Source organism: Salvelinus alpinus, chromosome 6 (genome assembly GCF_045679555.1).
Source record: "Salvelinus alpinus chromosome 6, SLU_Salpinus.1, whole genome shotgun sequence".
NCBI classification, from domain to species: domain Eukaryota; kingdom Metazoa; phylum Chordata; class Actinopteri; order Salmoniformes; family Salmonidae; genus Salvelinus; species Salvelinus alpinus.
The window spans coordinates 54,550,788-54,568,006 of record NC_092091.1 but is presented as its reverse complement, the minus strand read 5'-3'; the positions used below and the strand labels follow the sequence as shown (position 1 = coordinate 54,568,006).

The 17,219-nt window shown below is 46.7% G+C and overlaps 1 protein-coding gene across 2 annotated transcripts in view; it reads left to right on the top strand.

Annotated features, from left to right (window-relative positions):
* Positions 1 to 17,219, top strand: part of LOC139578900 (catenin alpha-2-like) — a 707,491-nt gene that overhangs the window by 434,958 nt on the left and 255,314 nt on the right. The window contains exon 8 of one of the 2 annotated variants that reach the window (XM_071407029.1): positions 10,979 to 12,923. The exons of the other annotated variant lie outside the window; for it this stretch is intronic. Coding sequence (XP_071263130.1) covers positions 10,979 to 10,999 — 21 coding nt within the window. The 3' untranslated portion in view covers positions 11,000 to 12,923. Of the gene's footprint in view, positions 1 to 10,978; positions 12,924 to 17,219 lie in introns of those variants that run through there. 2 annotated transcript variants of the gene reach the window in all.

Below are 17,219 nucleotides of genomic sequence, written 5' to 3'. Positions count from 1 at the left end.
GCAGGCTTACTGGCTCTCTTGAGCATTGAGCCTGCCCAACCTTACCTGGTTGAATGCTCCCGGTCGCCCGACCAGTGCGGGGAGGTGGAATAACCCGCACCGGGCTATGTAGGCGAACCGGGGAAACCATGCGTAAGGCAGGTGCCATGTATGCCGGCCCGAGGAGACGCACTGGAGACCAGACGCGTTGAGCCGGCCTCATGACACCTGGCTCAATGCCCATTCTAGCCCTACCAGTGCGGGGAGGTGGAATAACCCGCACCGGGCTATGCACACGTACAGGAGACACCGTGCGCTCTACTGCGTAACACGGTGTCTGCCCGTACTCCCGCTCTCCACGGTTAGCCTGGGAAGTGGGCGCAGGTCTCCTACCTGCCCTTGGCCCACTACCTCTTAGCCCCCCCCCAAGAAATGTTTGGGTGTTACTCACGGGCTTTTCGGGCTTCCGTGCTAGACGCGTCCCCTCATAACTCCGGTTCTTCACTCCGGTAGCCTCTGCTCTCCTCAGTGCCTCCAGCTGTTCCCATGGGAGGCGATCCCTTCCAGCCAGGATCTCCTCCCATGTGTAGCAACCTTTACCGTCCAATACATCGTCCCAAGTCCATTCCTCCTTCTTGCGATGTCCCTTACTCCGTTTACACCGCTGCTTGATTCTGGATTGGTGGGTGGTTCTGTAAGGGCTGTTGTCCTCCTCCTCCACAGATGAGGAGAGGAGAGAAGGATCAGTGGACCAATATGCAGCAGTAGGGAAATAAGCCATCTCTTAATTTGAATACGACGGCAACACGAAAACAAAACACTTACAAAATTACAAAACAAGAAAACGACGTAGACGAAACCTGAACATGAACTTACATAACTAAACGTAGAACTCACGGACAGGAACAGACTACATCAAAACGAACGAACAGCCAAACAGTCCCGTATGGTACAGACATGGACGAAACAGGAGACAATCACCCACAAACAAACACAGTGAAACAACCTACCTAAATATGACTCTCAATTAGAAGAACGCAAAACACCTGCCTCTAATTAAGAGCCATACCAGGCAACCCTAAACCAACATAGAAACACACAACATAGAATGCCCACCCAAACTCACGTCCTGACCAACTAACACATACAACAAACTAACAGAAATAGGTCAGGAACGTGACACACACACACTTGTTTTACTATCTTTGTGGGGGCCAAATAACTGATTCCCATTCAAAATCCTATTTTCCCTAACTCCTAACCCTAACCCTAACCCTAAGCCTAACGCTAACCCTTAACCTAACCCTAACCTGAACCCTAACCCTACATTTTCTGAACTTTCCTTGTTTAACTATCCTTGTGATGATTTCTGGTCCCCACAAGGATAGTAAAACCAAAAACACACACACACACACACACACACACACACACACACACACACACACACACACACACACACACACACACACACACACACACACACACACACACACACACACACACACACACACACACACACACACGCAGTCCTCCTCATCTCTAAAGCATCTTCTAATTACCCAAATAGATCATCTCCAATCCACATCACAAACAACAAGCCTCATCATCAGGGCTCTCTTTTAAAAGAGACCTTGGTCTCAGTGGGACTCTGTTGAAATAAAGGTCAAATAAAATTCACAAAGCTCCAAAAACACAGACACAAACAGCACAGCTGGATGGAAATGATAATATCCATCACGCACGCACGCACGCACGCACACACACACACCCACGTCCCACACGGTGATAAATAAAAAAACAACCCTGATCTGGAGCTTTTTAATCCGGCCTCGTTTGAGACAGAGCCAGTGGCAATAATATTCATCATTATAATCACTGGCATGTGTAGAAGTTCAGCTTGGCCAGCAAAGACACACAAAAAAACTGTCCCTATGCATTCAAAGGGAGCGAGCTAGCAGCGTTAGCGTATCAGCCAGTAATTCACTCAGAAAGCGCTAGCAAGGTTAGAATGCCAGCCAAGCCAGCGAATCACTCAGTGATTTTGACCAGACTTGAAGGCTGATCTGGCACGGTGGTGGCTGAGAGGTTTTTGGCCAGGCAACGCTCTCCCAAAGCAGGCGGGCTCCACAATCTGCCCTTCCAGATTGCTCTTTGGGCTCACTGATTTTTAACCTACAAGAGAAACACACCCAAACACATGCACAGCACACACGCAGACTCGCACACACACAGACCAAACACATACACAGACCAAACACACACACACACACACACACACACACACACACACACACACACACACACACACACACACACACACACACACACACACACACACACACACACACACACACACACACACACACACACACACACACACACACACACACACACACACAGAGGGGGGTGTTAGCCTTAACCCTCTAAATAAATTAGTTTTATACAAATGCATTAAACAGCAATCAGATTAGATGAAAAACGATTGTACGGCTGTGTTTAGAATGATTAGATGGGGCCGTGTGTGTGTGCGTGTGTGTGTGACATGTTTATGTGTGTTTCAGCTTGTGTGGCTTTGTCTGTGTGTGATTAGTCTCTCTGTCTCTCTCAGAGAAGGTTTTTGTAGCCAACGTTTTGTGGTGTGATATATTTTGCAAAAGGGATGGCTTCCCTCCTTTTTGATCTTTTTCCCTCACTCACTCTCTTTTTGGAGAAGAGAATGGTTGTCAGGATTCACTTGGTGGCACGACATCAAAGCACTTGATCGACACTGTCGCGTCATCTGTCTCTCTAATGAGGAGCAAAGAGACAATCAGTGTACCTCTCTCTCTCTCCCTCCCCCATCCCAAAACACCGTTTAAACAACACACTCATGGAACTCATCTCAAATCCATGTCTGCCTGCGATCAAGCAGATGCCGACGTGGAGATTACACGCTTTTCATTTCTGCCAGTCTCTATATCAAATAGCAGTCGATTAATCAAGAACATTACCATGTTATTGAATTTGTATCCAATGAAGGAGCCACCGACCGCATTGGGAGAAAACAACAACAGAATGGCATGTTCTGACCTTTGTGGGGAAACAGAGGGAAGAGAAAGGAACATAGGAAGAGAAAGAGAGGAAAAATAAAGAGTAAGAAAGACAGAGATGGTGTAGAGAGAGAGAGAGAGATAGCAGAGCCTCAGCGTTTGAGGGATATAATAATTACTTACCCAGCAACACAATGCTGTCAGAGCCTGCGAAGGTCACCATCCGTAGCCCTCTACCCTACACCTGGGGAGGGAGGGAAGGAAGTAGGAGGAATTCATTAAAGAGGTAGAGAGGGAAGGAGGGTGGCACAGAGAGAGAGAGAGAGAGAGAGAGAGAGAGAGAGAGAGAGAGAGAGAGGGAAAGAGCTAAGGAGGGAGGGATTGTGGGAGGGAAACAAGGGAGTGATGAAGGTAGAGGGAGAGAAGAGTTGAGGGGAAATATCTAGGATGGGAGGGAAGGAGGGAAAGTGGGGAAGAGCTAGGGAGGTAGAGAGACAATGGAGAGAGGGAGGCAAGATCCTAAAGATAGAGGGATGAAGGGGAACAAGAAGGGGCAGTAGCTAGGGAAGGACGGAGGGAGGGATATGGACAGCAGGAAGAGGAAAAGGAAGCAACACTGTGTGAGTCCGTCATGCCCATTGCCTCTGATGCTCATGACAACCTGAGTCCAAGTGACAAGCTGTGTTGCTTGCCATTGGTAATGACCCCTTTCCCTCCCTAAATCAAAGATAATTTATTAGCGTTTATTAGCGTAACAATATTTGTGGCCTTATGTATTTCACTGTACCATGAAGTCACTTTGTCACTAGTAATCTAGGGCAATTATCACTAGTGGGATCGTTCAAGAGCATTTTGAGTAGGGGAAAAAAGTCTGTAATTTCTAAACGATAAATCTGTCGCCGGGGGAAATATTGGGATGCCACACATTTGAATTGGAATGGAAACCCTCCAGAAAACCTTAGGATGAGGCTACGTTTAAAAACAGCAACTTCGAGTTACATTTACAGAAAGCAATATGGCTAATTGGCGAGTGTTCAAGGCAGGAAGTGGGGTTTCTGGGTGAGGATGCTTGGTACCCAGTCAGCCGGATGGACATAATCTCATGAAACCAATGGCACTAGAAACGTTGCTTGATTTCTTGAAACTGTCGCTTTGTATTGACTTCTGCTTTCATGTATAACCTAAAAAGAACGTGGAGACAAGTCTCCCTGACAATAGTTGGAGATTTGATGATGGGACTGCTGTCAGTATAAGAATGAATCTAGGCACCTTAGACTGTCTGACAATGGGTCTAAAGATAGTCAGAGAGACATTTTGTCCTTAGAATGCGAGTTCTTTGGCTAACTATGTATTTGCCTGTAACTACAGTACGTCCTACATCTCAAACAGTATCGTTCTGTACATTCAAAGTATCCCAGAAAACCAAAATTGCTTCTGGGGATGTTCCCAGAACATTTCATTAGGTTGTCTTTCTTCATAGAAACTCCCTCTAACAGCCATCTCCGAACACTACTTCACAAAAGCAACGCCACACATCAAGGTAGTAGAGTGCATAATGTACACTTCCCTAACCGTGTACATTGTCACACAACTCCTGATTATCAACACGAAGCCACCCTGCTAAGATCAGCTTGTGCTGTAGACGAGCAAACACCAGCGCATGTTCCCCTTATTCTCCGATATGTACGTATTTATTCGGCGACACAGCCTCCCGCATATGGGCCCTGGTCAAAAGTATTGCACTAAATAGGGAATAGGGTGCCATTTGGGACGCAGACAGAAACAGAGACACAGCACGACTCCCCAACTTTCTAAAAAGAAAAATGTCCCGGGACAAAAAAACTAAAAAGGAAGCTTTGAAAGAAAGGCACAAAACTTTGGCTCCTCTCACTTCTCTGTCGGTGGGATGAGAAATACGGTGTTAGTTCTTTGCTCACCGGCCAGGGGCTTGGCCAAGGTCTAGCCGGGTGCTGACTAAGCTAACTCCCAGGGTTATTTATGTGGCTAACCTGAGGTCAGTTTGACCGTCATTTATGTCGCTCGCCTTTGGCCTCCCCCAACCCCCCCCCCCCCCCCCCCCCCCCTAACACTGATCTACGCTCAGTTTGATGACCTAAATGCAAAGGACCGCTGAAGATTGTTAAGTGTGGACATATCACCCCGATGCACCACTTACCACCCCACTCCCTCAGCCTTAGGTCCTGTGCGAAATGGAAAGGGTTAAACATAGACATATCATTCCTAGAATGGGTATCCCCATCCAAGTCATCGGGTTGGTGATGGGAGGACTGGCAGCCGTGTTAAGGGTATCCATTCAGAGGAAGTAAAGCAAGTAAAAAGCTTGTTTACCAACCACATTTTCTGAATGATTGGTTTTCAGTGACAGTTTGTCAGAGTTGTATTGTATTTCCCAGGTCTCAGTGAAGTTAATGCAACCTCTGATCCATGTCAGATTTATACCATCCAATCTGTTTGTAGACAGGTAGTGAGGCCCTTGGCATATCTGATGCCATGGTTACTTACACAAAAGAGTGGGAACTATTTGGCGTCATTCACTTACACGGATCACAGTCTTGCTTTTTGTCTCTTTCGCTTTCCGTAGACGAGTTTACATGTGCCAATAAAGGCTGTTGAAAACGTAGATTCTCTCTTTCTGTCCCTCTCTTTTACTCTCTCGTTCTCTCTTTCAATCCCTCCCTCCCTTTCCTTATTTCCCAATATCTCTCAAAAGTTGCAACAGTTTCCTCCTCTACTCGTTTCACTCGTCCAGGTGCCTCACCTTCATTAAGTTTGACTCCCGTCTGACTCCCGTCTGACTCCTGTCTCTTGCCCTCATTGTACCCATACTTCAGCTCCAATCACTGTGACATATTGGTGTGCCATGCTAATCGAGTTACATTTGACTACCAAATGGCTGCCTCGTCCCCCGTCCCCCGAGCTCATCCATTCTGTTTGCTATCCCTTAATTGAGATCAATCAATCAACTGATCCATAGATGTCTGCACTTTGTACAGCTTGTACAGCCTAACATTACTTAATTTGGCTCATGCAGTCGGTAGTTGCACTCCCCCTCCATTGCTTTGTATTCTCCGCCTCTGCAACTACCGGGTCGTCTCGGCTCTTTGGCTAACTATTGTAATAGAATAGAAGTTGCTTTTTTATCAGTTTCTTGCGGAAGGCGATGAATTTGCCTGTGGCCGTAAACATGATGTAATGTAGGACAGAGAACCCCAAAAAGCATTCACATGTGTTTGTGTGTAAATTTTGGCAGATGCACAAAGTGAAGTGAGATGCCGTCCCTGTTGTGTTCTCTCTCTCTCTCTCTCTCTCTCTCTCTCTCTCTCTCTCTCTCTCTCTCTCTCTCTCTCTCTCTCTCTCTCTCTCTCTCTCTCTCTCTCTCTCTCTCTCTCTCTCTCTCTCTCTCTCTCTCTCTCTCTCTCTCTCTCTCTCTCTCTCTCTCTCTCTCTCTCTCTCGCTCGCTCACTCTCTCTGTTTCGCTCTCTCTCGCTCACTCTCCCTCTCTCGCTGTCTATTTCTCTCTTTATCTGCATTCCTCTCTACCGTCAAACATAAGGAAAACAAACAATGTTTCCTCAAAGAGCCTTTCTATATGTGTGTGTACCTTTCCTTGCCCAGGAAATCACTGCTCTGCTTACCATAGCAAAACCCATTCACTTATTTCACTTACCCCACCCCCATCTCCCATTCACTGTTCTGTTCTGTGGTGTATGGAGGCACAATCAGACATGCTCCCCCCTCTCTCTCTTTCCCTCTTTCTCTTTGCTGTGGCATTAAACACAGATGTCGGATCCATCTGGAGCCCTACCTCTACACTCTGTCGTCGCCGTTCCCCTTCTCCCGTTGTTGCCTTCTGATTCTTTTATTTCACGTTTCGCTGCTGCTGCTGTTGTTGTCTCTGCTGTTCTGACTATTCCGGAATGCGAAATGCTCCTAGCTCGCACCACTGTCTGCGTTTGTGTGACTGGGCATTTGTGTAGGGTTCTCCTGTACTCCCCGTTCACACACGGCTGCGTGGCCACACACGACTCCAACACCATCATTAAGGCCTGATCACCGACGGCAATGAGATGGGCTTTAGGGAGGAGGTCAGAGACTTGGCAGTGTGGTGCCAGGACAACAACTTCTTCCTCAAAAGTCAGCAAGACAAAGGATCTGACGACAGGAAACTGAGGGAAGTACGCCCCTATTCAAATCGACGGGGCTGTAGCGGAGCGGGTCGAGAGCTTCATGTTCCTCGGTGGCCACATCACTAAGGATCTATCATGGTCCAAACACACTAACACAGTCCTGAAGAGGGCACGACAATGCCTCTTCCACCTCGGAAGACTGAAACGATTTGGCATGGGACCTCAGATCCTCAAAAAGTTCTACAGCCGCACCATCGAGAGCATCTTGACCGGCTACATTACATCTTGATAAGACAACTGCTCCAGCCAAGTCACAGACTGTTCTCCCTGCTACCACACGGAAACGGTACCGAAGCACCAAGTCTGGAACCACCAGGACCCAGAACAGCTTCTACCCCCAAGCCAGAAGACTGCTAAATAGTTAGTTAAGTACTTAACCAAATAGCTACCCGCACCAACTTTTTGGACTAATCACATACGCTGCTACTACTGTTTATTATCTGTCACTTAATTTTTTTAGATAACATACTGTATCTTCCTCAATTGACTTTATAAGTTCGTTACTCATTTTGTATCTAGTATTACTTGTATCCTTACGTGTTATACTTTTCTATTATTTCTTTATTTGATTTTTCTCTACATTGTTGGGAAGAGCCCATAGGTAAGCATGTCACTGTTAGTCCACACCTGTTGTTTATGAAATGTTATTGTATTTAATTAAATTTATTCACACAATGTCTGTAGCCTGGTTGTAGTATACAGTATGTGAGATGTTTGTTTTTGGTATGGTCCATAATGGTCATTGATGTGTAATAAGGGATCTGTCCATAGAGGGTAGATCATCTGAAAGCTGGTCATTGCCTGGTATTGTCCCACGCTTTCCCTTTCACTCTCTGCACATACACACACAGAGCCGCCAGCACATAAAAACACGCACGCGCGCAAGCACACACACACACGCACAAACGCGGCCATGTGTCGCGTTAGAATGCACTCTGTGCTGATGTAATTCGATTCTCGTCACTTCCTCCTTGCTATTTTCAGAACACGATGTCTCAGCACAACAATCACATCCCGAACGCCTGACGACAAAATGGTCCTAGAAAACAATTAAGTAGAAAGTGAAATAAAAATGCTACTAAGCAGGTAACCAAACAGTTATTGTAAAAGTTTATATACATTTAGTGCAGTTATGGATTGGACTTTCACTGTAGCCTCGAAGCAACTCTCATTCTGAGAAACTGCCCAAGATTTCAAATGCTAACCTCCCTTGTTATTGGAAATGGTGAGCGGTTAGCGTGTTTTGGGGGCATAATCATGGTAGCATCCACATTAATGTAGAAGTGATCAGAAATATTCTTATTTACAAAAAAGGTGACTACAAAATGACACACAAAATAAAAAAAATCAACTGCAAATGGATCCAACACATTTGTAAAATCACAAGCCGCATCTATCTCTCACTTTTAGTGTGTCAAAAGTCATCTGTTGCCTGGACATTGACGTGACTGTGGCGTGGTCACCTTGGCCCCCCGTGTGGACCCCTCGGTTCCGCTCAGTGCCGCTTCGTCAGGTTGACAGCCCGGGCAAGTTCCCTGCATGATTTATTCCACAGACATCAAAGCCTAGGCCAGCCAGGGGACAGCTGTGTCCGAAATGGCACCCTATTCCCTATGTAGTGCACTGCTTTTGATGAGAGCCCTACATAGGGTGCCATGTGGGATGCAGACGAGGTGTCTGTGGAGCCGTGCTCCTGTGTTGTAGAACAGGACTCTAGATTTCTCAGAGCAGAAGCCCCCAGTGCTCTTATCAACCATGTCCAGGTCCGGGGAAGGCTCAGCTCATGCTAGCTTAGACACGGAGAGGGGAGACTGGGTAAAAACTGCCACTAAGGCCCCTTCTCTTCCACAGCTCTCATATATTCTCATGGTAGTTCTGATATTATGGCAAGGCAGCTAGGAAGAAAGCAGGCAAGAAATGTCACTGAGACTGCTATTAGGCTAGCACAGGTGTAGAGAGGTGTATTGTTCCTGTTTCATCATAGCAATACGGTATTATATTTGTGTCAACACGGCTCTGTGTCTAGGCCTACGTGTTTACCTGTTCCGACGCAAATCGACAAGGCACTCGAGAGGTTTTCCCTTGCCTTCCTCCACATGCCCACATGTCCAGATAAGAACTCGAAACCGGTTTAACCATAAATCCCTGCAGCTTTGTGGCTGAGAGAGATGTGTCTCCACAGAAAATGGCTCTTTGTGTGATTGCTGCTGGGGCTCAAAGAGGAGAGGTGGTCAAAGAGAGAGAGGGATGAAGATAGACAGAGAGGGAGGGAGAAAGGGGGGGGAATGGAGTCCTAACGCTAATCCTCAGCCTTAGTGAAATAACTACAGCTCTTGTGTGATTTAGAGAGGGAGAGAGAGAGAGTTCACTTGCTTTGGCAATGTTAACATGTGTTTCCCATGCCAATAAAGCCCTTAAATTGACATTGAATTGAAATTGAAATTGAGAGAGAGAGAGAGAGAGAGAGAGAGAGAGAGAGAGAGAGAGAGAGAGAGAGAGAGAAAGAGAGAGAGAGAGAGAGAGGGTTGGCAGCGCACTACATTGCTGCCTGTCATAAGATGAGGGACAGTGTCTGACAGACCAATCAACCTGCACATGTCCTCTACTGTATGCTTATTGTTATTGTTCAATGTATGGTTATTTTGACCCTTGGTTATTGTTGTTACTGTTGTTACTGTTATTATTTATATTGTATATATCCAAAATAAGCTTTGGCAATATGTACATTGTTACGTCATGCCAATAAAGCAAATTGAATTGAATTGAAAGGGCCCTGGCGACAACAGGCCATTCTTTCTGCGGCTGGGATCGGGATCTGGTCTTTGGATACCCTGTCCTCAATATTTTATTACATTAAAATGAAAGGTGGTGGCTTCACGCCTCAAATCAGCTTGCCTGGGCCCTGGAGAGAATGTGCTTATAACCCGGTGATGTAGCAAGAATGCAGAGAGAGAGAGAGAGAGAGAGAGAGACAGAGAGAGACAGAGAGAGAGGCAGAGAGAGAGACAGAGAGAGAGACAGAGAGAGAGAGAGAGAGAGAGAGACAGAGAGAGAGACAGAGAGAGAGAAGGTGGAGCAAGAGAGAGAGACAGAGAGAGAGAGAGACAGAGAGAGAGAGAGACAGAGAGAAGGTGGAGCAAGAGAGAGAGAGAGACAGAGAGAAGGTGGAGCAAGAGAGAGAGACAGAGAGAGAGAGAGACAGAGAGAGAGAGAGACAGAGAGAAGGTGGAGCAAGAGAGAGAGAGACAGAGAGAAGGTGGAGCAAGAGAGAGAGAGAGACAGAGAGAAGGTGGAGCAAGAGAGAGAGAGACAGAGAGAGACAGAGAGAAGTTGGAGCAAGAGAGAGAGACAGAGAGAGACAGAGAGAAGGTGGAGCGAGAGAGAGAGAGAGAAGGTGGAGCAAGAGAGAGAGAGACAGAGAGAAGGTGGAGCAAGAGAGAGACAGAGAGAGAGACAAGGTGGAGCAAGAGAGAGAGAAAGATGTAGGGAGAAAGAAAGAGAGAGCCCAGGCAGGAAGACAGCGAGTGAGTACGAGAGTAGAGGTAAAGAGAGAGAGAGAGAGGGGGGCTGGCTGCTGAGGCTACTGCCTGGGCACGTTCCTGTCTCATGCAGGTCTCTGTATCCAGGACTGGCTCTGAGCTTTGGTTCTCTGGGTCTGTGTCCCAAATGGCTTTTTGGGCCCTGCTCAAAAATTGTGAGCTAAATAAGAAATAGGGTGCAATTTTATACTAATCCCTGCTCGCCTCGCCCCCTCTTCCACAGGTCAACCATTGTTTCTGCTAGACTGCCTCGCTGTCTGATGAAAAGCCCAGCCGATCACTGCATGGGAGACGGAGAAGCATAGGATTTAATACAAGAAAACAGCATTTTCATCTTGTCATTTTCTCTTCCCTCCCCTTTTTGTTGTTGTCAAGTCATCACTTGGATGTGACGCGCTACCCCTTTTCACGTACGAACGATCTCAATTTTGGATTTCCATACTCACGTTTGTAAGACGACAAAAGAGCATTTCAGTCTCTGTCCTGGCAAGTCATCAATCGGACGTGAGGAGCAGAGGACCACTTTTGTTACGTGATCCAGATCAAACATAGAGACAAAGCACTTCGTATTCCAATGGAAAGCCAAATAAAAAGTTTATCCACAGTGCACACTGGCTCATAGATAACCAGTTATATCCTAGTGAGTGCTCTTGGTCATAGCAGTAACATGCAGGTGCCAGGAGTGTTTTTTTTAGTTCAATCACTGCTCTCTTTCACTAAACCAGACACATTTGGCGCCGTGATCTCAAGGGCGAGCCCGTTTCATGTTCAGACACCGGCTTGTCCACCGAGCTCCTCTCGATATCCTTCTAACTCTCAACCGTTGCTTTGTGTCACACCTTCTCTTGGCAATGTCCAACGAGAAACATGGGTCATCGGTTCCGCCCCAAATGGATTCTATTCCCTTTATGGTGCATAAACTTTTGAAAAGGGCCAATAGGACTCCAGTCAAAAGTAGTGTACTATGTAGGGCATAGGGTTCCGTTTGGGACTGAACCCATACAGGTGTGCTGAGTTTTGGAGCCATGCCCAACATTTTTTTTCCTTCTTCTTCTGTATGCCAAATAAGGTGTGCTTTATTTTTAGGAGGAAACAAAGTACAATATAATTATTTTGCTGCGGCTACTCTAGCATGCTGCGGTTTGGTCCAACCACTCGCTCAAATCTCTTGGGACAGGCTCTCTTTAATAATTGTGTGGTGATCCCGTGCGATGGGAGATAATGGATGTCTAATAATCTTTTGGCGTGATGCTCAAACTGCCGCACCGCGTTACGGGGCGGGTGATCAAATTCCTGGTAAACCCCGAGTAATCCGCCCCAGATAGCACTCAAATAATGATTTACCTTTTGTCTGCCATTGAGGAAAAATGTATGGTATATGTTATATGTGTGTCATGATGAATGTTCTCCTCCCCAAAACAACCCCTCTCTCTCTCTCTCTCTCTCTCTCTCTCTCTCTCTCTCTCTCTCTCTCTCTCTCTCTCTCTCTCTCTCTCTCTCTATCTCTCTCTCTCTCTCTCTCTCTCTCTCTCTCTCTCACTCAGTCACTCACTCACTCAGTCTCTATCGCTCTATTTCTCTCTCCCTCTCTCTAGAGCAAAGACAGGCAGGGAGAGAGACAGAGGCAGCGATAAAAGGAATAGGGACATAGCAATAGAAAGAGACACACAGCAGGGAGAGCGACAGAGGCAGAGATAAGTTGTTGGCCATGCTGTCACATCTGATCCATCAGGCGGGCCGTGGGTCTCACTCTGCCGTGGACACCTTTATTGAAACAGCTGCACTGGTGGCTGGGATTGAGAGCAGCAAAGAGCTGTGGAGAGGCTGCTGTGGACAGGCCCCTGGGATCCAACGCCCTGTCGGATACCATTACAGCGCAGCATGCTGCCCGCTTACACAGTGACACACACATACACACACAGACGCACGCACACACACACACACACACACATCACCACCACACTAGCGCTGTATGAAACTTGTTCAGCTTTTACACACTTTCTCAACCTTTGTATATCTCTCTCTCTCTCTCTCTCTCTCTCTCTCAATTCAATTCAATTCAATTTCAATTGAATGGCTTTATTAGCATGAAACACATATGTTTACATTGCCAAAGCAAGTGAAATAGATAATAAACAAAAGTGAAATAAACAATCTCTCTCCCTCTTTCTCTGCAGTGTTGCTGTCTGTGGTTGTGTGGAAGTTTGGGCAGATGTGGGATGCCATCCCTGTTGTGTTGCCAAGGTTACACACGAGAAAGAAACTATACAGCCTTATTCAATTCACACATTATACGCCATCTCTCTGTCTCTCCCTTGCTCCAACCACCCACCCACCCTCTCTCTCATTCTCTCTCTCTCTCTCTACAGTGTTGCTCTCTATGTCTTGCTCTCCCTGATATCTCTGTCCCATTTCCTGGTTGTTCTTGCTCTCTCTCTCTCTTTCTAACTCTATATCTCCATCTCTGTCTCTATCCATCCCCCTATCCACCTCTTACCAGCATTCTCTATTTCTCTCTCTCCCTCTCTCTCTCTCTCTTTCTGGTCAGTGCCTCTGAACGCTCTCTAGATCTGAGGGCCCTGTATGGGTCTCTGATAAGAAATAGAGGGGTGTTAGTTGCTAGTAAGTAAGTAGGCGGGGTACCAGAACACATGTAGCCCCAGCCAACGCACTACTAGCTGTTTCTGACAAACCCATGGGCTCTTATCTCTAGATGCTTGCGGTCCAAGATACCTTTATCATGGTGATCTGTCTCACCAATCTCAGCGATTAAACCGGTCCCGGGAGAGTCCTCGGCAAGTAACGGATAGCGAGCTTTCTCAGCGTTATCTATGTTATGGATGTTTTTCTATTCCTCTATTTGCTGTGCCTGTTTTCTTTCTCACAGAGAGCTGCTGCGTGACTCAGGGAATACTCTCTGTCATTGGATTGAACTCACTTTGTCGTTAACAGTTTGAACTAACTCGCTGTGTCGTCAGCAGTTTGAACTAACTCGCTGTGTCGTCAGCAGTTTGAACTAACTCACTTTGTCGTTAGCAGTTTGAACTAACTCACTTTGTCGTCAGCAGTTTGAACTAACTCGCTTTGTCGTCAGCAGTTTGAACTAACTCGCTTTGTCGTCAGCAGTTTGAACTAACTCACTTTGTCGTCAGCAGTTTGAACTAACTCACTTTGTCGTCAGCAGTTTGAACTAACTCACTGTGTCATCAGCAGTTTGAACTAACTCACTTTGTCGTCAGCAGTTTGAACTAACTCACTTTGTCGTCAGCAGTTTGAACTAACTCACTGTGTCATCAGCAGTTTGAACTAACTCACTGTGTCATCAGCAGTTTGAACTAACTCACTTTGTCGTCAGCAGTTTGAACTAACTCACTTTGTCGTCAGCAGTTTGAACTAACTCACTTTGTCGTTAACAGTTTGAACTAACTCACTGTGTCATCAACAGTTTGAACTAACTCACTTTGTCGTCAGCAGTTTGAACTAACTCACTTTGTCGTCAGCAGTTTGAACTAACTCACTTTGTCGTCAGCAGTTTGAACTAACTCACTTTGTTGTTCGCAGTTTGAACTTGTTTTTATCGTCAGCAGTTTGAACTAACTCGTTTTGTCGTTAGCAGTTATTTGTATGTATGTGCCAGATGCCCTTGTGTTTGTGGTTTTGTCTTTTGAAATGAATGAGTGTGCTGATATTGATTTTGTGTAAACAAATGTTTCGCTCCCAGTGCAATGTCCTTTGACAATACAATAAAAAACATAAAATGGTTGAGTGTGGTTTACAAGAGTCTTTGAATGGAAAGCAGGGGCACAGAACGGCTGTGAATGGCTGTGAGAGATGCCTCGTGAGAATTTGCCCGGAACCCTGATCCAAAAAGCTGATCCATATTCAAACAAAGATCAAAGCGTCGTCGATGTTGTGAGAGAAACACAGAGGGAAAAAATTATGTTATTCAAATGTAAATATCGCTATCCGCTATGTATTTGTTATTTTCATGAGAGAAAGGGATAAATAGACTGTGACTTGTTACATTTGGCCTTATGAATACAGCCCCGCATCACAGAATGAATTTGCCGCGCAACAACTAAATCATCTCTTTCCGAGCCATCCCACCACACTCCAGCCAGCCACGAAGGGTGGCCATTTTGTACATTATCTTTGTCAGAGGCTTGGCGGTATCACCTAGTGTGCAGCTGTTCAGAGGAGTGTGTGTGTGTGTGTGTTGTCCTCCTCACAGAGAGACATGAGGCTGCTGTTGTGCACCATATCGATTAAGGCTGATCTGAACCTGGCTTAATGGCTAGCTGGCTGGTGACTGGTGCCTGGTGACTGGGCCAAGCCCATGGACGTCAGCACATACAGACATCCCTCTGAGAGAGATGGAGGTGACCAAGGAGGAAAGGAGGTTGACTCATCCAGTTGGCCCTATTCTATTCCATTGCATATGGACCACTGTTGAAAGGGGAGGAAGTGCACTGTGGGTGCAGGGCCAATGATAGAGGAAGGGAAGAAAGGGTGGAAAGATGAAGGGAGCCTCTGCTGGCAGTGGGGTGCGATTAGGAACCCGCCTTTATGCTAGGAAGGAAGAGGAAGAGCAATGCCTCTCTGCTCGTTGGTTGGTTGTTTGCCACCCGTCCGTCCATCACTCCCTACCAGCTGCTGGGTTGTCGCTGGCACGCTCTCGTGGGCCATTACCAGCATGGCAGGCCTCCCTGAGCTGGAACCTGGTACTGGGGGATTAGCGTTACCATTAGCAACTGGAACCTGGTATTGTTGCTAGCTGCATTAGCATTAGTGGCTAGCCACCCATCTGGTGGAGGAGCCAAAAGACCAGGGTTTTAGAATTAGCATTAGCAGCTATGCCCATCTAAAGGAGATGGAGAAGCCCACAGACGAATCTTGAATCTGGGGGTAGTTGGGAGGCTTGGAGCCCGGGCTGAGGCTCTGGACTAAGCATTAGACACTCTGTAATTAACCAGTGATTTGTCCTGCTGTTTCCTCCTCCGGCTGGTCTCTGCCAGCTTGATTGCACTCTGTTTCATTACGACAGCTCCTCTTGGCTCCCAAGGTGCAGTAGGACACACAGGAGCTGGAGAGCAGTGGAGGATAATTATATTGTACTGTGGGAGATGGGTATGGCCAAGAGGCACAACACAAAATCACACTTTCTAAGTGTTGTTTGTGTGTGTGTGTGTGTGCACGTGACGCACTTGTGTGTGTGTGACACTTCCATCCAGCAAATGTAACCTTGAGTCAGCCATTTTCCCTCCAAAATGTATCAACAACAGCTGATTGTATTGGCTAGAGATGCTCTAGCTGGGCTAAGTGCCTTCTTTTAGATCATGGGTTTTTCCCTTTGATTCTAGAGGGTTAGTTCGACCTGTAGATAATAGATGTGTCATTATCTATGTGAAACGGTTAGTTCAATGTTTAGCTGCGACCTCCGTGCGTGTTTGTGTGTGTCTGTTCCGCTTGCAGGAACCCACTGCGATTAGGAAAATGAAGCGCTTAAGGTGGATTGAGTGGTTTGGCCTAGCATTGTTTTCCTCTCCAGAGACAACGGTAGCCGCTTCCACTAATCAATAGCTTGGCCCAAATGTGAATACAGTGTGTGTGTGTGTGGGGGGTGAATGAAAGAGGGTAGCGAGGGGTAAGGCAGCGGGAGAGAGAGGAAGAGAAAAGGGGTAAGAGAGAATGAACGGAGTAAGAGAGAAAAGAGGGATAGAGGGGTAAGAGAGACAGAGTTAGAGGGAAGGGAGAGAACAATGCAGGCCTGTATCTGTAACAAATAGCCATGTGTTTTATACCCAGGGTGCAAACAAACCACTAACCTTTTTAAACGTCCTGGGGTCAGATAGCTCTTGTCTGAATAGGTGCTTTGGAGAGCGGGGTGACATCTCTCCCTCATTTAAACAGCCCTTCCTGTCGCCCGCCGCCTGCCACTGTTGTCACGGGCATGGCAAATGGCAGGGGTAATGAGGCCATAATGAACTCCCAGCAGGCCTGGCGGCGGCTGCGTGGATCGCCGTGGCGACCGCAGCCATCGCCTTAAAAATCTCCCCAGATCTCAGCCGGGCCATAAGACAAATGAAGAGGGGAGAGTCAACATAGGAGCTGTTTGCCTTGTTCTTTGTATGCTCTGTGTGTGTGAGTGTGTGTGTGTGTTTGAGTGCTAGTCTTAGATTGGGTTTGTTCATCGACCATGTCGATGGCAGAGGCTGAACTCTTAATACTCTGTCTCTTTGTGTACAGTATGTGTGTGCTAATGTGTTTGTGTGCTCGTGTGTGCATGTCAGCCAAGGTCTGTGGCAGCACCCTAGGTAAGCGTGGGCAATGGGGCAGCATTCTCATCTCTTCTCCTCCTCTTTTCTGATATTCCCTCTCTATTTGATCCTGTGATCATCATTCAGGTGCTGGCTCTCTGCTGCTGGTGCACAGCAATTAATATAATAACACATCTCTCTCTCTCT